This window comes from Paramormyrops kingsleyae, chromosome 6 (assembly GCF_048594095.1).
Source record: "Paramormyrops kingsleyae isolate MSU_618 chromosome 6, PKINGS_0.4, whole genome shotgun sequence".
Classification (NCBI taxonomy): Eukaryota; Metazoa; Chordata; class Actinopteri; order Osteoglossiformes; family Mormyridae; genus Paramormyrops; species Paramormyrops kingsleyae.
Genome location: NC_132802.1, coordinates 13,830,447 through 13,851,547, shown reverse-complemented (window position 1 = coordinate 13,851,547; position 21,101 = coordinate 13,830,447). Strand labels below are relative to the sequence as shown.

Below are 21,101 nucleotides of genomic sequence, written 5' to 3'. Positions count from 1 at the left end.
CCTTTCACAACAGCCTGTCCCGCATCCGTCCCCCTCCCCCAGTGTATATTACCAATCAGTTCCAATACCTCAGCGCTCCTTTGTTATAGAATTCCCCCCCCCCCCCCCTGGTTTTGGATTACATAGTCTCTTTTCTTATCCCTATCTGTGACTGATAGCAAAGCAAGGCTGCAGCGGGAGGGTGACAGTAAAGATCTTTCCAGAATCTGAAGCCCCAGGTTGAGGTTCATGTGGGGGTGCATTTGTCAAGGTTTGAGTTCGATAACCTCATGCCATGGAAAGCGAAGCAACCCATCCACAGATGGGGTTTTCTAAGACAACCCATGGTTTCAACATGCTTGTGCACATTGCAACAGTAAATTTTGATAGCTTAGCGAGGGTGAAGAGAAGGTCTTGAGTTTCAGCTAGTTTTAGAAGATGTGAGAGCACAATTAGTCATAAAACATGGACGTTAAAAGGTCGAGGGAAGGAACGGGGATTTCTTTGGTACCCTTGGGATACAAATGTGTAGGCGAGTCATACTGATCTCTGACCAAAGTGTAAACCCTCAATACTCTGATCATTCCTCTGAATATATCTCTCCTGCTTAAAGAAGAACCAATATTATCTTCTTAGCAATTGATTTAAGGCGAGACATTCCCCCTAAAATAGCTACTTTTTTTTAGTCTTTTTTAGTGCCTGCATGCAAGCTCTCTCAGAGAAATCATGGCCGGAATGGGTGTTTGTGAATGCTCAGCTTGCTTGTCCTTGTGCCTCTGTGTTTTCACAGGCCCCTGAACGAAGCGGCTGGGGAGGATGACCACATAACGCACGAGCACAGCGTGACAATTGACCAGCCTCCGTGGCGAGCCGTGGATGAACATCAGCGCCTAGCACTGTCCTGCCCTCCCGTCGTCACATACGGGACGTACTGTGGCCTGAGGGCGATTGAAAAGATGAGGAGAAGTCATCAGACATGGGCTGCTGAGGAAGAGCAGAAATGTGACAGTGAATTGGCGCACCCCTCACCGCCGAGGGAGGAGACAACCGAGTTTTCTACACCAGCTGGTTCTGTGGGCTTGTGCCAAAGACCAGCCAGCCAGGCATCAGAGGGGAGTGTGGGCTCTGTTGGAGTTTTCCCCGCCACTCCGAGCATTCCGGTATTGGCTTTGCTGGAGGATAGCTCAAGCCAAAGTGCCTTATCCTGTGGGCCAGAGTTCAGCCTGGCTGCTGCTGCAGACCAGGCTACGGACCCTCTTGGTGGACCTGGCAAAGGTCCCATGGATCAGCCATTGTCCTCCCTGGATTCTACTGAAAAAATGCAAACGAGTCCAGCAGAACTCTTTGAAGGGAAGGCTTGGGCAGCACCCGTGGTTATTAACAAGGATATAGAATCAGGAGTCAGACCGGCAGAAACTTCACCCACTCAAGGGTGCTTACTGGGGGCACCTTCAACTGGAGTTGATTCCATGCTCCTTGAGACTGGAAGTGCATGGGTAAATGTAGATGCTCTCAAGCTGGGCACCCAGAGTAAGGTTGTTGCTTCTCCACTCCATGATAGCCAGCTTTCCCAGTGTTGTATTTCACTGTCAAGCTCAGGTGAGCCTGAAGGTCAGGAGGGCCCTGTACCAACAGAAGGGGCCAGTGATGTGCTGCAATCTGTGCTGGCTTCAACTCAGAATGATTCAGGAGAAAGTGACAGCGAGTCGGTAGCAGGCAGCTTTGCATGCCTGGAAGACATTGGTCAAGCAGAGGCTTTTCATTCTGAGTCCAAGCTGTTGGTCGCCTGTGTTTTGAAGAATGCTTTCACCGCCCTGGAGAAAATCGAGACCTCTGAGCATGAAAACCAAGAGCTGCGGATGGCCAGTACAGCACTTAGCCCTGTTTTTACTGCTGAGATGGAAGGAGGTATGGATGGGTGTTTTCAGCCAACATGTCTGCATGTAGGAAGTTGTTTAGAACAAGGTGTCCACAGCCTGTTTCGTGTCCCTGTGGAGCCAATAACTTCCAGCAGATCCCTGATGGATGGGAGCAGGTCCACTCAGTCCTCAGGGTACCAGTCCATTGTTGGTTCTGACACTGACATCAGAATCAGTTCGGGTATACTCTCTGAGCCCTGCTCCTCACTGAGTTCTCTGGATCCGAGGCAGCAGGAGCAGTTTCCTGTGGAGAACCAAATCCTCATACTTCCTTTGGAGATCCGAGACTCTTCAGCTAGCAAGAGTGGATGCAATAAAGGGGAAATTGCTACACTATCAAGCATTAAGGTCAGGCCCACTGTTCTGATGGAAGAAGACTCGCACAATGATGAAAATAGCAGTGATATGCTTAATCAGAACAGTAGATCAATCGCAGTTAGCAAAGCCTTCCTTGAAAAACAACGTCTAGACAGGGATAATGGTGATATAGTCCCCCAAGTTAATAATGTATCTGAGCAACCAGAGAATTTCTCAGGAATAATTGACAAAGACAATGTACAGGTAGACAGAGCTTCAGGGGACAATGATTTTAACGAAGTGCTATCCACAGTATCTGGAGAAGTACTGATCAATGAAGAACTGCAGGTGTCCAAAGAATCTACAGAGAGCAATAGACAGTTCCATAATACATGCAGATTATCTGCTCCACTGGGTTCTGTAAATTTGAAAACTGAGAGTGGTAAGTCAATGACTGTAGTGGAGAAAGACTACATCTTTGAAGGACTAGAAAACAAAATGGAAACCAAAGTGTTTGATAGGGGACGGGAAAGGATAGATGACCTTCAGTTGCACAGAGCTTTCAAACCAATAATGGAAGAGGTTACTGAAATAGCCATTACGTCAACCAAATCAGAATCCTTGCAGAGTTCAGAGGAGCAATTTGACAGAAGAGGACTGTTGAATGTAGAAAAGAGTAGAGATTCCTCAAGCTCCAGTATGGATGTCTTTCACAGTCCAAGGTTCATACAAGATTGCCTCACTGCTGCTAGAGGTTTGAAAGGTCAGCAAGAACAGTGTGACCCACAGAGCAGGGTAGATGAAGGCCTCATTCAATCTGAGGGTCAATTGGCAGCTGTCAACAAGGAAGAGGCGGTCTCCAGGAGTGAAGAAAAGGTCCGCCAAGTGACTGAGCTGGGGGAAGAGAATGCCATTGAAGAACGAGAGAAACTTCCGGAACAGGAGAGTCATGCATTACAGCAGGCATCCAGCCCAAGTAATGAGGGCGGGCAGCAGCGGAGTGCAGTAAAAGCCTATAACTGTGGTCTCCCAGTGGAGCACCAGCAGGACTCAGAGATACTGGGACAAGGTGCCGGAGTAAGTTTCTGTAACAATGTTAGCAGCAGGACATCTGGGTTTAATGTGCTGAGCAAGAAAGTGCCACCAGATTTAATATACGGGGGCAGCAGAAGTGAGATTTCTGGGCGCCCACTCTACAGGTTGCATGAGATGGACTTCTCTGAGGGTGAGAGCGGGTTCCCAATCATAAACGAAGAGGAGGAGATGGATGCGGTGTTTGTGAATGACACTGGGGTGACCCTCAGCCCAACGTCACGGCGAGGCAAGGTGTACCCCTTCTCCCTGTCCCCCATCTATGAGGAGGAGGGCATCCGGGAGGAGGCTTGTGTGGAAGATCTTCGGGAGCCTCCCATGAATGAGGAGGAGGAGCAGCGCAGCATGGAGCAGAAGGCCTCATCCATCCTGTCCTTGCTGCAGTCTGTCAGTGAGCGTCTACAGTCGAGTGCCTTCTGCGACCAGGAGACCTCTGAGACTACCTACCCCCTGCTGCGCCGCCCTTCCTGGGACTGCTATGGTGATGAGGAGGATGCACAGCCAGAGATTGAGGCCCCTGGCTTCTCAATGCCCCTGCCTTGTGGCTCGGGGGAGGAATTGCAGGACCGGCATCTCGAAAATGAACAACCTGGATCTGTCAGCCCGACGGAAGCAATTGCGAGTACAACACAAACAAAACAAGTTTCTTCACCACAGAAAGGAATAGAAACAGCTCAGTTTAAGGACATTTCTAGCACTCCATTCTATAATTACATACGGTGTGCTAGGTCTAGTGCGCCGCAACGTAAAGCTGAGGACCGTGAATCTCGTGCCTTTCTGTACCATGACAATGGGGCTTCCTCATTCTCTGCTAGGAAAGTAAGTCAAGTCCAGCTCAATGCACTTATATCTCCTTAAATTTCATGCTGTGGTTGTGACTGGTTATCATTTTTTATAGAATGTCATTAATGAGGAATCCCAGAAAGCCATCCCGAGACCCACGCAGGTAAGAATTATGTTATGAATTCCATATTGTCTGGCATTCCATATAACTGTTTCCTAGTTTTGTCTTGATTTGAAGAATGTGGATCTCACAAGTTCTTCAGACTAAATTGAACAGAGGAGAGTCTCAAGGCTGGCTAGACAATATCCCTTTGTTTTATAAAAATGCCAAGTTATAGAAAGTAGGACAACTCTCTTCCTGGCAGTTCAAGGTCCGTGAAAGTGCCAAATACCTTTTTGTGATTCCCCACACAGTTCTTTTGTAGCCAGTGTTGGGCATTTCAGGTCAGGTCAGAAGTTATAAATCCAGACCATGATTTTGTGTCCACCAACCAGCTGAGTACTCTGTGACTGTGCCTCTTTATGCTCAGCTTGATTGGTAAAAAAATCCTGATCTGCAATTGTAGCTACTGGACCTGAAATGCTCAACCCTGTTTGTAGCTTCCTGTTGCCCTGTGTGGGTAAGACTGCGGGGATCACCGCACACGTGTGTGTACTTCAGTGACTTTTCACCGCCTTCCTGGGGCCAGAGCCAGGGTGCTAATACCGTAGCATTTTGGTCTCAGACATACCGTCCCCGCTGAGGCGAGATGGAGAGTGGAAACACAGCTCAGAACAAACAACTTATTGTGTTCTGCGTACATTATCCAGCCTCTGCTTACAGTATGAAGGGGGACAAAAGGCCTCACGTGTTCAAACAAACCATGCGCTCCACTAAACAAAGCTCTGATTTCTGGAGTTTCTCATGATTTCATGGTTTCATGGTTTCCCTTACAGAGGCCAAATGTGTGTGATTTTTATGTTTCTGTTACAAGAAATCCTGAAGCATTATGTATTTTCTTATCCCAGGTAGTGCCACTGGTCATGCGGACGTTGTTTTGTAAAGGGAGGGGCAGGGGTTTGACATGGTGTGTGTGTGTGTGGGGGGGGAGTTAGGCTGTACCCTGGCTCTCGGTGTGATGTGGCTTTTATGCCAGGTCACCAATGTCTCACAAACTGAACTAGTCGACACACATCTGCCAGTCCTCCCCCTCTTTCTGTTTCAGTGTTAGTGTTTGTATGCTTTTCCATGATCCATGGATGAATATTTTATTAAGTTTAGTTAAAAGCTGCAGTAGAAGGACTTCGGCTGTTGTCAGCACCTGGATTTTTGCTGATGTTTGCTCTCCTTTGTTGGAGCGGTTATGTGTCTGTCGTTCACATGTAGTGACTGTGATGTCGGGGTTGATCTTATGTCGATCTCTCTCCCCCTTAAGATTCACATCTACAGTGAGGTGTCCTTCAGCGGGGAGGGGCGGGTGTTCCACACGGACATAGAGTCCACGGCCGGGATGCTGTTCCTCCACGGAGCTTCTGTCCGCATTGCGAGGGGTTGGTAAGTGTCCATTCAGACCACCTCCTGCCCCTGTATTATTGTTTCATGATGTTTTCCCATTTTGCAAATGGAGGAGAACCTTCCGGATGTAGGTCGTTTTCTGACATGGTGGCTATTCGACTGGACTTGTGAAGCTCATAAACTTTAATGCCATGTGGGAGACTGCAATTCTCGCTTTGTTTGAGGTACCTAAGAAAGATTCAGTAAACATCCATTTTTGGACATTGTAGAATGTCTGCTAAGCAATTAAATCATCCAAACTGAAATCCAAAGTGACCGCAATCCTCCAGTGACTGATTTTTAAATTGGATTTTTTAATGAATCTATTAAGTCCATGATGCGCAGTTGTTTGAGGGTGGTGGTAGCGGTAGTGTGTGGTTTTAGGGAGCCGTGTATGTCTCTGTAGGTTAGGAGTTTGTGCCTCTGACCAGAAGCTTGCTGGTTTGAATCCCATGGTTGGCAAAGTAATCATATCACATTTGACCCCAACAAGTACTCTGGGGTCACCAGATAAGCGGTTGACTTTAAGCTTTGTATATGTGTCTTTTTCACTGGAGAGGGATTTTGGATGGGAAAACCCAAAGCATTCTTATGTACTGGTATAAATGGTGAATAAACATATTGTTGTTATGGTATTCAGATCGCTGTTGCATGTATTCTGGGTCTGGTTAAGACCCCTCATACCTCCAGAGTCTGGGGGGGAGACAGTGACCGGCCCACACAGTTTTGAGGTCCCTCTAGTCCCTGCTCATCAAAGCTTAGCCCTATCCGCATTGCAAACGTCTGACCACAGCCTGGTTCACTGTGGGCTGCTCGACTGGAGAGCCGAGCGAATGCGCCCCAACTCCGCGGATGCACACATCACCTGGGATTAAAGCTAAAAATAACACGGCGCTTCTGAGCCTCCGTCGCCCGGGAGACCTCCGTCTCCGTGGGGATATGAAAGTAGGCGTCCTTGTTTTTTTGGAAATTTGACCTTGGGAATGTGCATCAGTAACCTCTGTTTGCCTCTGTGGGATTTAAAGATGACCAGTCGCCCTCGGTCAATTTAAAACAAGCCTCAGCTTTTGTCCAGAGTGGCTTAATCAGCCATCCTCCGTGCTGAGAAGCTCTCTTACAGTAATGAAGGAGTCTTTCTCCTCAGAAAGCTGCGTCTGTCTTTCGTCTGATTTACTGCCCGCTCAGAAGATTAAATGAGGGATTTCTGTAGGGGGAGCTATCATTTGTAGGAAAAGAAATACAGCTTTACAGGGTGCTTGAGGGACGGGGGGGCACCCGTGTTTGATTTCGGTAATTGGCAGTCGTAGTGGGTTATTAAAATGCTTGATTGTTTAATAAAAACCGCCCCTGTAGTTTTTGCCTTGAGGTCAGTCTTAAGGAGCCGACGCTGGCTTTTTGTGGTGCTTATTTTCCCCTGAAAAACACAAAAGATGGGTTGTTGCGGAGAGAATATCCCTTGGCATTTTGTATTTCAGAACGGAACTTAGTAGTGCCGAGGATTTCAGTCGTAGGAATATGCAGACCCAGGCTTCACTGAGCATTATGGGTTCTGTTTATATTTAAGTGGCAGGTAGCCTGTGCCTTTTGTTCTGTCAAACATGTGATACATGCACAGCTTTTTTTTTGTGGAGTGACTCACACAAGATGGAAGTCATTCTTTTCTTTATGGGGGGGTTATGTAATGCTTCATGTATAATGGATGCCCATGTCCATTTGTGCCCAAAGGCCTCGCCCCCAGTGCCACCCTCGGCTGCATTATTGATGGGAGCTCCCCCCCCCCCCCCCTTCTCAAAGACTCACGTCCGACACGAAAGCCAGAAAGTAAAACCCGGGGGCCTTGCAGGCTAGCGGGGGCTTAGAAGCACAACTGGCGGCAATCTGAGATCCCGATTCCCGGGCAGCAGTTTTCCGGAAACATCTAAACTCTGCGTCTCCATGGTACCACCCCATCGCTTTTTTTAAACCATCGTTGTTGCAGCTTTGGTCCATGCCAACAACGGGCATCTGCCTGCACCGGCCTTTCAGCGCTTCAACAAAATATCGATCCTGTCAAAATTGGCTCAGAGACTAAATTAGTAAATCTAGACCTTTTAGGCCGAAGCCTGTCTTTCCAATCAATAGTCCATCTCCTCTGGGTTCAGAGAAAGTTTCTAGAGGTCTTGATAGATTATTTATAGATTGGGACAATTATTAACTTGAATATGGCACGCTGTACTGACAGACAGTTGGTCCTTAGATGTTACGGCATTTTTGGCACACATTGCATTTGCCCTCCGCAAGCTCGTTTTAAACTACAAACCCACAGGTTGTGTCATGTCACCCGTGTTTTGGACCCTGCGGGCAACGGAGAGCTTTCGTTCGGCTTCCTGTGGCGCCGTCTGTCTCACGTTAAGTGGTTTGAGCGAGCAGCTTAACATTTTAAGAGACGCGGCTCTGCAGGCGAGCGACGATCGAGGGGGGATCGGTTCCCGCCTCTTTTAGCCTGGCTGTCTGGCAGATTCTCCGCCTGCTAGTTCCTGTGGCAGCCGTGGACGGAGATTCTATAGAGCTGAGGTCGGCCTGATCGGCGGTTTTTAGAGGGCTTCCTTTAGAGGACATTATTGCTGCTGAGAGCGGGGACAGTAATGAAACCAGGTCGTGTGTCTGTGTTTACGTTGCAGCTGGCTGCTGTACCGTTTACCAGGGTACCGGGGATCCTGTGTCGCCCTGGAGGAGGGAGAGGCCGTGCTGACCCACACCGGAGGCCTCGGCAGCCCTGACTATGGCCCCACTGCCATTGCAATCGGATCCATCAGAAGAGCAGTTAAGGTATGCTTCCAAGCTGGCTGGGAACATGCAGATCTTCACCTGGATCAGTAACCTTTGACACTGTGGGTTGGCTTCTGTCAGCATGCAAAGCTACATACCATTAGCGGTGGGGTAGTTAGCACTGGGCCCCAACTGTCTGATGGGTTATGGCTGCACTGAATGGATTTTGGGGAGAAAAATGTGTATCATTTTGGGGGGGGGGGCGTGTGCATCATGTCAGCCGGCCAATGTAGTGAGCCGTATGGCCGTCTCTCTACAGGACGACAATGTCCCGGAAATCAGCATGTGGCAGGAGGGCAGAGTCCTACAGCATCTCCGCTCCGAGTCCTGTGACCTGGGGAGAAACAGGGACGTGGTCCACCTGGCGTGTCTCGCCGTCCAGTCTGGCTGGTACGGGCTCTGACCGGTAACCGGGGGGGGGGGGGGTCGCTGGCTCCTCGCATTTCCTAGATAACGGAGGACTTGAGGAATGGAACAATGGCAGTCTTGTGAAGCGAGTTTCAGCGCGGGGCGTGACATCACGGTGGGACAATGGGTGGCCTTGACTCAAGCTTTTTCAGCACGTTGTTTACCGTCGAGCAGTGCCGATTTGAGGTCTGCGCCGGGCTGCATTTCATCGCTCATTCCTAAAAGCCACCACCGGATATTCACCCTAGCCGCTCTCCCTACTGCTGTGCAAAGTCACACCTGCTGGGAAGGGTCCTTTCCGTCCACCGCGTTCCCTTCCCGTGCCAGACTGAAGCAGCGTTCACGCGGGGCGGCCAGTCCTGTCAGGAGTCGGTCTGTGTGATTTACGGCCCCGTCCCACTCTGCGGAAACCCGAGTGCTGGAGCGGTTTCCTGATGACTCACAACTCACAGAAACTCAAAGCAAAAAGCCATTAAACCCTTAGATAATCAAACCCTGCCCCCCTAAATAATCAAACCCTGCCTTAGGCTTGCCTGGGACTTTCCAGTCCTCACTTCCCTTTATGAATATTAATTTAAGTTATTGAACATTGTTTAGGACAGTATTTCTGAACCCGGTCCTCGGCGACCCCCAGACAGTACAGGTTTTCGCTCCCTCCTGTTTTTGCTACCTGGGATGTAATCTGCGGGTTCCCGGGGACCAGGTTCAGAAACACAAGTCTAGGAGTAGTAGGATGAATTATTATTTTTTTTAAAGCGTCTGTGTAGTAGAAAATTATTGGCTAGCTAGGGTTTAGTCATTCTTTTCAGGGAGGAAAATCAGGGAGAAAAAACTGCAGCTTTAAAGCAATAGATGCCTCCACCTATAAGCAAACAGTGTTGGTGCACCAGCTTTTTAAGACAATCCAAGGTGCTGGTGCCGATCTCAGGATTCGCCAGCCTCAGTTACCTAAAATAGGTCCGTCTGTTTAAACCGTCGTTGCCCCCGGCTGGTCGCCTGCCCGCGTGACTCGGATTTCTGTCCCCGCAGCTGGCTGGCGTACGACGCCGTCGATTTCACTGGAAGCTACGCCGTCCTGGAGGCGGGCCGGCCGCCGGCACCGGGTCCACATGGACGGCCGGTCGACCGCGTCCGGTCTCTGCGTCCGCTGAGAATGGTAGGGGGGGAGGAAGTTGGCCTCTCTAGGGCTCATGTGATGGGATGGATGATAGCCGGGAAAGATCAGAAGGGTGTGGACAAGAATTCAAACATGCTCCATATTTCTTTGAAAGAAGCAGGCTGTGGAAGGTTTCCAGGAGTCTGCCCAAAAACTCAGAACGGTCTGATCTAATAATCGTCTTCTTTTCTGCTGACAGGGAGGCTTGACTGTTCGGAAGCCCATGGATCCCAAGGTCAGACTAATGGTGGAGGAGTGAAACCATCTTCCCATTAGAAACCCCATCAGCCCTGAATGATGTTTAATGAGCCTGTCCTGTTCCCCCTGGCCTAGATGGTGGTGTACGAGCAGCCCTGCTTCCAAGGACAAAGGGCGGAGCTGGACACCAGTGTTCCCAGTCTGGAGGGTCTTCCAGGCCTACAGGGGGCAGCGTCGCTGCGAGTCATTGGCGGAGTGTGAGCTGCCGCTGCCTTTCTCCTCCTCAGTCCACTGGTCGCAGAATGTGTGCGTGGAGCCCATTAGTGGGGGTGGATTGCGAGGGTGGGGATGCCTGTATTTTCCCACCCCCTCCTCCCCCTTTGCTGTTTCTGGGAGGGGTGCCTGTGGTAGCGCCCTGTAGATGCCCTTGCAGTCTCCTGGGCTTGCAGCCACCGGAGGCGTGGTCCTGTTCTCAGGTGCGAGTGTGTGCTGTTTCACAATCTCACTCTCGGCCAGCTCACTTCAGCGCTCTGGAATGTTCCGCCTGGCATTCAGACACAGATTTACCTCCCTCTGCAAATATGCCATGAAAAATGAGGGCATGTCTCCCCCTCACACCCACCCCCCCCGGAAAAGTTGCAGATCTTAGCCGGTTTGGAAGTGCTGGCATGTTTTGGTGACCTATAGCCCGACGAGGTTGTTTCTTGATTCACTGTTATGTGCGGTGCCGTGTTTGACCTTTGACCCCTGTTTCTTTGACAGGTGGGTGGGCTACTCAGAGGAGGGTTACAGAGGGCGGCAGTATCTGCTGGAAGAGGGTGAACACAGCGGCTTCCAGGATCTCGGCCTCCCTCGTCATGCTCTTCGCTCCTTCCATGTCCTACAAGGGGTAAGTACTCTACACATTGTACTAATGCTCATTACGTTGCCCCCCCCCCAAAAAAACAATTAAGACATGCTTCCAAGTTTGTGAGAACAGGAAGTGGTGTGTGACTGCGGGTTTGGGCTCTTTGCCTGCGATCAGAAGGTTACCAGTTTGAATCCCATGCTCAGAAAAGTAGGAACATTTCCATTGGGCTCTTGAGTAAGGTCCTTACCCCCTTGAAAATGCCCAGGGGCAGCAGATAAGAGGCTGAGCTCTGACCCCAGGCATCGCTCTCCTCTATATCTGCGAGGACAGAAAGATGGGATGTGAAAATGGAACACATTTCTGAGGCACCAGCTCTCCTACTTGTACAAATGGCAGATAAAGCTTTGTGACTAAAGCTGTAAAATGCCTGTCTCGGCTGAAAAGTTTTTGGGGTGGGGGGGGGGGAGGGTGTTGCATTAGCCTGCTGCCATGACCCTGTTTTCAGAGAGCAGGCGAGCTTCGTGGGTGGAAGGCCAAGCTAAGCCCATGTCGCAGCTCTCATCGCACTCGGGATGTAAACAAGTCTCCGGATTCTGGGGGCAGGATTCCAGGAACCTTCTTTGTTTTTACTTAAACTTCAGCCCCAATTCCAATTTAAATGGAATTAATGGGGGGGGGTGAATGGTTGAACTGTGTTTGGGTTTTTTGTAACAATAATGAAAATTATTATTGTTACGTTTTTGTTTCCTCCCTGTGTCTGAAACTAGATATTTGATCTCGGCCAGGAATGTAATTCCCAGAACTTGGCAGCCATTTTTCTAAAATCTTCTCCCTGACAGCTCGTCAAAATCCTTTAATTTCAGGTCAACATGTCGAAATTATGCTTTAGTCCATGAGTGTTGACTGGTTGAGACGAGCAGGAATGCAGTTCAGGGGTGATTAGGGATCTTAGAGTCTGATGGGACGGACCCAGCTGACTGGAAGCAGGGAGGGTGACTGTAATTGAGGACTGGATTAAGAAAATTACGAGGATTATTGACAACAAGAGCCATTTATGTACTGGCACGAAGAGAACACAAACTGGGGAGGCAAAGCAGGTTTTGGGTCCTGGGAAGGCCCTGCCGGGCACGGGCATCGCGACCTTGGGGGTGTTTTCTGAGGGCTGCAAGGGAAAAGAGCTTCATTTTGGCAAAAAAGTACTATCAGTCTGGAATGAAACAAAGGACACAGCAGCCAAGATAAACGATGCCGACATGGAGAGGGAGAAAGGTTACCGATATCAGTGGTTTACGAGGTTTTTGTTTCCGTTATAATTTTTGATTTTGTGATGCTGAAATTTTACAGAAATAATTTCAAATTTTTCACATCACATAAGCTTTTGAGAATCATTTTTGTTATAATTATTGTAAAATTTTTACAACACGGGTATTTCACATGACACTGGTCAACAAAGATTTTTTTCTCGGAGCAGCGAAGGGGGTGTCCTTTATGTACTTTTTAATGCTGATGTAAGAAATGCGCTCAGAACTTTCCTCTCACCTAAAGTGATTTTCAGTGATGCAATTTTCAACCTTTTTGTTATATAATTCCTTAATAAGAATATATGGGAATGAGTAAAATGATTTTATTTCTGTTTCTGAACATTTTTAGGACTTTACAGAAGGGTGCAGAGTCCTGTAAGTCTGTTTTGCCCGAGTTTACAAGCTGTGACGTGTTTGGACATGTTGAGACAGAGTCCTGCTCTCTCTCTCTGATATGGAAGGAAAGTGGCTTCCCAGTATGCTGGCCGACTTCTGCTGGACCCTTGAGAGGAACGTTCCTGAGGCCAAGTACAGCAGGAAATCATACTCTTCTGCCTTTATGATGAGTAACCTCCATCAGGCACATATACTATAAATATTAGAGATACACCAGTAAGGAAAATTCTGGCTGATTCCGATACCTGATTATTTCGAAAACTGACACTTATACCAGTACCGATTGTTTGGGAGGTTCTGCTTAAATAAGCTTAAAGGGACACTCCACCCAAATAAATTAAAAATGTATTTATTTTTTGGTAAAAAAACACCAACTCTGGCATAGAACTACAGTCCCAGAGCACTATGTTTTATAACATGTATATAAGGTGTATGCATCTTATATATGTCTAACATTTATAACAGAGAAGGGCTGATCGAGTGTGATAATTTCAGGAGTAATATCTTTTGATTTTCCACTGTCTGCATGGAATTTTTCTTTTGCTATCAAACGCTTGCGTTACTGAAATTCGGCAGCACTGCAGCTTTCTTTATTCGACAGGATTTGTTTTCCATGAACTCTGACACCTTAAGGTGAGCAGTCAAGTTGGTGATGTTGAAGTGTTTATTAATAGATCTTCCTTGTGAAGCAGAGCTATGTTTGCAAAATACATTTCTAATGTCATTTTCACTATCATTAAAATAAATTGCACACAGCAGACATTTTTCTGGCTGTTTAGTAGGCGTGTGTGCAAAGCAGTATGGGTCACCACTTTATCTGTGGTAAATATCAGCTCTCTTTTAACCGTCGGCTGATACTCATAGTTGGCCGATACAATCTGTGCATCTCTAATAAATATACATATAACATAAGGTTTAATTGTGTGTCACTCGAAATCATGTCTAAATTCTGATTAGATATTTGAATTCAGCATAAACAATACTGTAAAGTTTTGAGCAAAAAAGGTCAAAATTTGTTGACCAGTATTCTTCATGTTTTTCAGTTTCAGCATATAGGGGGGGGGGTGTCCCGGGTCCTTCCTGTGTGGAGGTCACATGCTCTCCCCGTGTTCGCGTGGGTTTCCGCCGGGGGCTCTGGTTTCCTCCCACGGTCCAAAAGCATGCAGGGCGGATTGATTGGCGAGTCTGAATTGGCCCTGTGTGCGTGTGAGTGTGCGTGTGTGTGTGTGTGCGTGTGAGTGTGTGTGCGTGTGAGTGTGTGTGCGTGTGAGTGTGTGCACCCTGCGGTGTGTTGGCATCTGCCCAGGGTTGGTTCCCGCCTGCCCCCCTTGTTGCCGGGATAGGCTCTGGTCTCCCCCACAACCCCAGTTGGTATTAAGTGGTTACGGTGATGGATGGATGGATGGATGGGGGGTGGTATGTGGCTGATGCCTCTGTCGGGCCCTTGAATGAGGCCCTTAACTCTCATTGCTCCATGGGAGCTGTACACTGGCTGACTCTGCACTGTGGCTCTCACCTGTATATGTGTCTCTGTGTCTCATGGAGAGCATGATGGGATATGAGAGAGCCCTGACCAGGAGAAGTGACTAGAAGATGGTTGGATGGATAAAAACATAATATTGGTGATATTAATAAAGGTCCCCCCCTCCCGTAACGCGAAAGTAAATGAAAGTGCATTATTATCATATTTCTGTGAGCAGCTCATGTGTTTGAAGGCTGAATTTTGTTGTTACATGAGGCTGCTTGGTTTTCTGGTAAAATGTGTTCTTCACCATTGTCAAAGATGGTCAATCTTTGTTTTTTCGATGGATTACTGGATGACTGCGTGATCCAGGGCTCCCCCTAAGTGTAGGGTTAGGTTCTGATGAGATGCTGTGTCTGAGTGCCAGGCGTTTACCTGCTTCTTCCATTAATCGACCATAAGTTCAGATTTATTCATCGTAAAGTCTGGGTTTGCTAGTGTGTTAGATTTCCAGGCTCTCAGAGTTGTCATAATAGTGTAATTAAAGTTTATGATGTTCTTTACAGAGACATGAAAGATAGATCATGAATATTTATATCTTTACATGTGATACTGGTTTCCATGTGTCCATTTGTTTGCTAAAGAGTAATAGAGAAAGTTTGGTGCTGTTCATGCTCTGTAATTTTGATGTTATTGTTATCTTGATAATTTATTATGTGTTTTTTCCAGTTCTTCAGGGTAATTTTGTGGTTAAGCTGTCCAATCTATTAAAGCAATTTGTGGTGGGATGTGCTAGAGTCATTGCAAGTAAATAATTGACCACGTGTAATCTAGTTATTCTGACGGTCGCAGGATGTCCAATAAGACTATGGAAGGTTCAACTAGCCATTTAAGAAACCCTGCAGGTCCCATCTGTTCCAGGAATACCTCTATTACCCTACAGCCCTCCATCCTCCCTGAACTGTTGCTTTGTTTGGAAGATGTTGTGTAGCTCCTGCTCCAGTTCTGCTTACACTCACACCTGGGCCTTCGCTGGAAGCTCAGCATAGCTGCTCTTATGCCGAATCGACTCCTTGACATCCGTACGTTTATAAAGTGCCATTTTCCCTCACCTGTATGTTGCTTTGCACAAAAGCTTCTGCTAAATAAAATAAATGTAAATGTAAGTTGTTTTCTGTTTCTTGGACGAGATCTCAGCGCCCAGGTGATGTTCGCTATAGTGAATGGAAGGTGTGGCTTCTGCAATCCAGCGCCCAAATTTGTCCCAAAAACAGACAGATTATGTGCTTCATCTGCATCCTTCAATACTGTAATAGTATTTATGTTGCTCTGTTTTGCAGGAGGTTTAATAGACGTGTGTTGTTTCAGGAGCATCTACCTTTTAATAAAGTCAGTCCGGTGTGGTCGGATGGAATCTGAGACGACAGTCGAGCCGGATTGCTAATTACTTCTACTTTGATTAATAATACTGGGCGGTAGCTTGAACAGAGGATTTGTTCTTCGGTACTGAGGTCATACTCGCATGTGGGGGAACAAGTTACCAGGCTTTTATTTCTGTTTCTGTAGTTTACAGGGCGGGTGTGGGTTAGGAATCCATGCTCGTATCTGGAAGGTAGCCAGTTCGGGTCCCAAGGCTGGCAGAGTGATCATATCACCATTTGGCTGCTGAGCGAGGACCGTAACCCCAAAAAGCGCTCCCAGTGAGCCAGATAAATGCCTGACTCGGTGCTCTGACCCCAGAGCTTTGCTCTCACCTGTGTCTGTGCGTCTCACCAGAGAGCATGATGGGATATGTGGAAATGTAAGCCTGTACTCGTATTCACAGCAAATAAAGTATCTTTTAGTAAATAGTGGTCAAATATTTGATCAGAAATGTTTAAAGAAGAAACTGGAGATTTATTATTTCACATTTTATTAATCATTCCCTCACATACTTTTGCCAACGGGGCATCCAATGTATGATTTGTTCACAATCTAATTTTAGGAGAGTTACGTTATTCAGGAAGGCTTTAATCATTGTTTTTTCTTCATCAGACTTATAGTGGTTAGCTAAATAATTCGCTGATGTGTTGTTAAGTTTGGTAGTTATGTCGCAGTTTTAGCTGTGAAAACTGCACCTTGTTTTTGGTAATATTGTCACTTTGGGATGGCATCTTTCTTTAAGTCCTGTGGTGTAACTGTGGATTAATTTTATATGATCAGGACTAGGACCAAGGTGATAGTAGTGACTGTGTCACTTGCCCCCACCCACCTCAGACACCCTCGGCTACCTTCATCTAAAGCTGAGACACCTGGGACACTTATTCATTCTTGTTGAATTGGTCACCGCACATCTGGCAGGAATTCTGTATAAATGACGCGTCATTGTCAATCGGAGCATTTCAGACAGGCTGTACCCAAATAATCCCTGCGATTGGTGTGTCCGCAGGACTTCATCGAGCCCTCTGTCTCGCTGCGGAAGGGGCTTGATGTTCCCAGTGCCATGGAGATGAACATCGTGGACTCTGACGTCCCGGACCTCGAGGCAGTGGGTCCAGCCAGGGGGACCACATCCTTCTGCGTCGTTAGCGGACTGTGAGTGCTGAAAGTCCTGGCTTATCGCTTGGAATTTTGGAGCCCAGCTGGGGTCACTGCAAAGCTAACAGAACCAAGGCTGGGTGGCCATCCGACACCCCCCTAACCCCCCCCGAAAACCACAGCACAGCTCCTCTCTCCATCTACAAACACACCCACCCAACTCTCCCAGCCTGTTTTTTTTCGGGTTTCACCCTATATTTTCGAGAGCTAGTGACCGTGACACGTAACCATTTACCTCCGTACCATGAAACCGGAATCCATATATCGTAAAGCCAGCCAGGGTCTGTCGGAACACCGAGTGTCTGTCCCAGGGTGGGAGCACTGCAGGGAAACCGGAGCCGCCCGGTGATCAGCAATGTGCTCGGGTTACAGATGGGTGGCGTACAGTAAGCGATTCTTCTGTGGAGAACAGCACGTCCTGGAGAAGGGCACCTACACAGGCACTCTGAACTGGGGAGGCGTCAGTGGCACCGCCTTGTCCATCCGGCCAATACGTCAGGTGAGTCCCCCCCCATCTCCTTACTGTGTACTCGTCTGATTTAGGCCTTTACCCAGCCAACAGAACAGTCCACATCAGGAAGTGGGGGTGGCCCTTAGAGAGGCCACATGGTGTCACCCAGCTTTTAAATGAACCTTTTCTTAGACCTCTTAGCTGGGTAAGAAGTCACACCAATCAAGGCCTACGAACCATCTGTTCCCATCCCCTCCCGTCGGCTGTGTAAATTTTCATTGGAACACACCAGCACGACTAGAGGTGACTGTCGATTTACAGCCCAATCAGAAAGCTCAGTTTGACCAGCTAGCTTCAATGCAGATTCAGCATGCTAAACCGATCAAAATGGCACAAACAGGGAGCAACCGTGCCGCACGCACCAGCACGGCAGGCAGCCACCGCCTGTCATCGACGGCTCCACAGATATCGATGCCCGAAAATCGGCCCGGTGTATTCCAGGCTTTAGGCCTCTTGTGCTTTAATTGAACCTCCGTCAAACAGGTTTTGAGTGAAGCTGGACATATCCAGCGGGTGTTTGCTTCTTTGGGGATGCTGTTCCTTGGCTAGGGAGACCTTTTCCGTATCCTGAGAGTGTCACACCGGGAATTATGTGTGCTTCCATCCCCCCCCCCCCCTCTGTGTTATTGCAGGAGCTCTGGTCCAGTGGGGAACCCTCATTTCTGGTAAGATTTAAATCGGTGATAAATTCATATCTCAGGGACAGGGTGTTTATTAATGGTCGTAACCATTTTACAAAAAGACCAAAATTGGCGTAATTTACATTTATTTATCTGGCCGACACTTTTGCATGTTCACAGGAATATGTCTTGGGTGTTATGGCATGTTTTTCTTTTTTACTGGGTGAGCTGGTAATCTTATTAGCATGTGCTTTTTACAGAAAGTTCTGGATGAGCTGCGAAGACAAATTATAGTGGAACAAAAGACTGGTGGTTGGGGGGGGGGGGGGCATTGCTGAGTTTCGTGGGCTGACGTGCATTTTATAAACAGCATTGAGAACATGCGTGAAGAACCTCCTGCACTTTCCCGCTGCAGATCCGGGCATACAGCCAGCCCCAGTGCCGGGGGGAGAGCCGGGAGTACGAGCACGAGGAAGTGACCCTGCCCCCCCAGGCTGCCATGTCCTTCAGGGTGATCAGAGGCAGGTGGGCAGAGTCCCCGGCCCCCAAGTGTGGTGTCACCGGGATGCCCCCACCCAAAATGCCGACTCCAGCAGCGCGCTGCACCATGATGGATTGTTGTTTATTTGGCCCAGTCCACCGTGTTCTCTCTGTCGGAACTGGGGCTCTTAGTCATTTTTTTTTCTTTTCTTTTTAAATGACATAATTGACGGGCTTCTGTGGGGATGATATCCACAGCTGGATTCTCTTCGACGAGGAGGGGTGTTCCGGAAACCAGTTTGTCCTGGGGGAGGGCTTTTACCCTGACCTCATTTCCTGTGGCTCCGTGACCACGTCCATCAAGTCTCTGAAGCCCGTTCCATATGTGAGTCGCTCTGAACTGCTGTCTGCTCCATGGCCATCATCATCATCATCATCATCATCGCTGCAGTGAGGCAGATGTGTCCTGCCAACATCTGTCCCCTTTTCTGTAAGAAGGTGGAGCTCCCTAACCGTTTCTCTCTGCGCTCTGCAGAGCTTCTCAGATCCATCCATCAGCCTCTATTCCCTGGATTCCTTCGAGGGCCTGGAGATGGTTGCCGTGACGTCCATGGAACGTCTGGACGGCTTCTTCACTCAGTCCGTCCGGGTCAACAGTGGAACGTGAGTCGACCCCGTCTGACAACTGCTTAGCAACTCAGGAATTTCGGCCTGTAGGTAGATTTCTTCTTCTTCTTCTTCTTCTTCGTAATAATAATAATAATAATAATAATAATAATCTTTATTGTCCACAGTGTTGGTTGTAACACGTTACAAAGTAATGCATCACTGTAATTGGACTACTTTTGGCCGTAAAGAGTAATGTAACTACCTTTTCAATTAGCGCAATTAAATGTACTGAAATGTAAATGGGCTCATTACTTGTTACTTTTATCTTGTGTGAAAATATTAAAGGACAAATGCAGCCTATTCCCCTAATATTCTGTTAATGATCTAACGTCATACGACCATACCGTATGCACGATGAATGAGCGATATTAGGTACAGTGATAGATAAAATTTGACAGTTGTTTCACACTGTGTCACAGCAGCAACACTAAACTAGTATAACTACCCAGACCACACGTGCATTGGCACGATTTTTCCGCGATGCTTGAAAACCAATTGCAAAGCATCTCCATGTCACAGAAACGTTGCTACTGAATGTTGATTCGACATTCTCCCAATGTCTGTGTGATGTATTTCAACAGCGACACAATATCATTGAGATCACTATGCAATATTTAGCCTACTGTTATTTTTCCCGATTAGGTTGTTTCACCCACAATAGGTTTGTTCTAGATCAGGGCTGCCCAACTCCAGTCCTGGGGGGCCGGAGCCCTGTGTAATTTAGTTCTTTCCCTGTTCCACCATAAATGATTCAGCTCAAGAGCTGTGTGGTAATTAGCACAAGGAGTTGAATCAGGTGTGTTAAATGAGGGGATGTGCAGGGCTGCGGCCCCCCAGGACTGGATTTGGGCACCCCTGTCCTAGGCCTTATATACTATAGAGTAGGTTTGTTCTGCTTACCTTGAATGTAGGCGTACTGCATTCAAAAACCATATGTCACACAAACAATTTAACTGATTAAAAGTTATACGTTTATTATTTTAAATATTGACAACATGACAGAAATGGTAACCATAAACCTAATAGAAATGTGCTCGCTGAAATACAGATTAGCTTCTGTAATAATTTAAATATTCCAAATTGCCCTAAATGGAATGCGAACATTTAACAACATTCCGATCTCCAACCAACATTCCAGTGACGTATGTGTGCTGTCTGAGTATGTAAGTTACTTTCCCTAGTAACTACTTTTATATGTAGTAATTGGTAGACTAACTGAACCAATTTTTAATTGAAGTAACTAGTAATTTAACTGATTACTGATTTTCATTTGCATAACTTGCCTTTGGCTACACAGGTTGGTTATAAACATCACGATTAATAATAACAGTACATTACAATTATTCAAATGACCAAAAACATGAAAAATGAGGAGTTGGTATGAAAGTCTTTTTTTTATGTGTGAAGTATCCCTTTGTGGGAGTTCTGTGCCTCATGCCCCGCCTTTGGATGGGAGCCCCCGTTTCCAGGTATCCGTGACCGTGTCCCCCCTCCCCAGGTGGGTGGTATACGAGTACGCCGGCTTCAAGGGCCGCCAGATGCTCCTGCGTCCCGGGGATATCCCCTCATGGGGGCGGGACAGTGGCTGGGACACCGTGGGCTCCCTGCATGTGCTGAGACAGGTAGGAGCCCCCCCCCCAGCCCACACAGAAAGGTGTCCTGACTCTTTGCTGAGCGGCCCCCGCCACACCACGCCGCTCTACTGCTGACAGTATCTGTGCTTGGAGGAAACAAGAAGTGGGACTAAAAATATGTCCTCTGGCGGTGGCTTTTTAAACGTCGGCCTCTGCAGGGTGATACGGAGGGGGGTGTGCTGTGTGTTTAACCGGCTCTACGTCACACCGTGTTGTTCGGTGTTAGTCACCCTGCGTTTGCTCTGATCGTCTGCGCACCCAGCTTTACTGCCAGCGCAGACGGATCTGGGTCAGAGGTCAGTCTGCCAAACCATGAGCAGGAAGCAAACCCAGGTCAGAGCCTCCAGAACGGACCCAAAATCCTGGCTCATGGAAACTGGGCAGTCAAAGCTTCCCGCTCCCCAGGGGCGATTCAGAGATTTATTTT

General features: G+C 47.8%; 1 protein-coding gene across 1 annotated transcript in view; it reads left to right on the top strand.

The window, feature by feature from the left end:
• LOC111855726 (uncharacterized) overlaps nucleotides 1-21,101 on the top strand; it is a 36,839-nt gene that overhangs the window by 11,880 nt on the left and 3,858 nt on the right. The window contains exons 4-19 of the mRNA XM_023834989.2: nucleotides 770-4,106; nucleotides 4,186-4,233; nucleotides 5,486-5,604; nucleotides 8,265-8,412; nucleotides 8,672-8,802; nucleotides 9,850-9,976; nucleotides 10,176-10,211; nucleotides 10,310-10,431; nucleotides 10,937-11,063; nucleotides 16,612-16,757; nucleotides 17,133-17,259; nucleotides 17,904-17,936; nucleotides 18,307-18,416; nucleotides 18,630-18,756; nucleotides 18,907-19,034; nucleotides 20,539-20,662. Coding sequence (XP_023690757.2) covers nucleotides 770-4,106; nucleotides 4,186-4,233; nucleotides 5,486-5,604; nucleotides 8,265-8,412; nucleotides 8,672-8,802; nucleotides 9,850-9,976; nucleotides 10,176-10,211; nucleotides 10,310-10,431; nucleotides 10,937-11,063; nucleotides 16,612-16,757; nucleotides 17,133-17,259; nucleotides 17,904-17,936; nucleotides 18,307-18,416; nucleotides 18,630-18,756; nucleotides 18,907-19,034; nucleotides 20,539-20,662 — 4,990 coding nt within the window. The remainder of the gene's footprint in view (nucleotides 1-769; nucleotides 4,107-4,185; nucleotides 4,234-5,485; nucleotides 5,605-8,264; nucleotides 8,413-8,671; nucleotides 8,803-9,849; nucleotides 9,977-10,175; nucleotides 10,212-10,309; nucleotides 10,432-10,936; nucleotides 11,064-16,611; nucleotides 16,758-17,132; nucleotides 17,260-17,903; nucleotides 17,937-18,306; nucleotides 18,417-18,629; nucleotides 18,757-18,906; nucleotides 19,035-20,538; nucleotides 20,663-21,101) is intronic.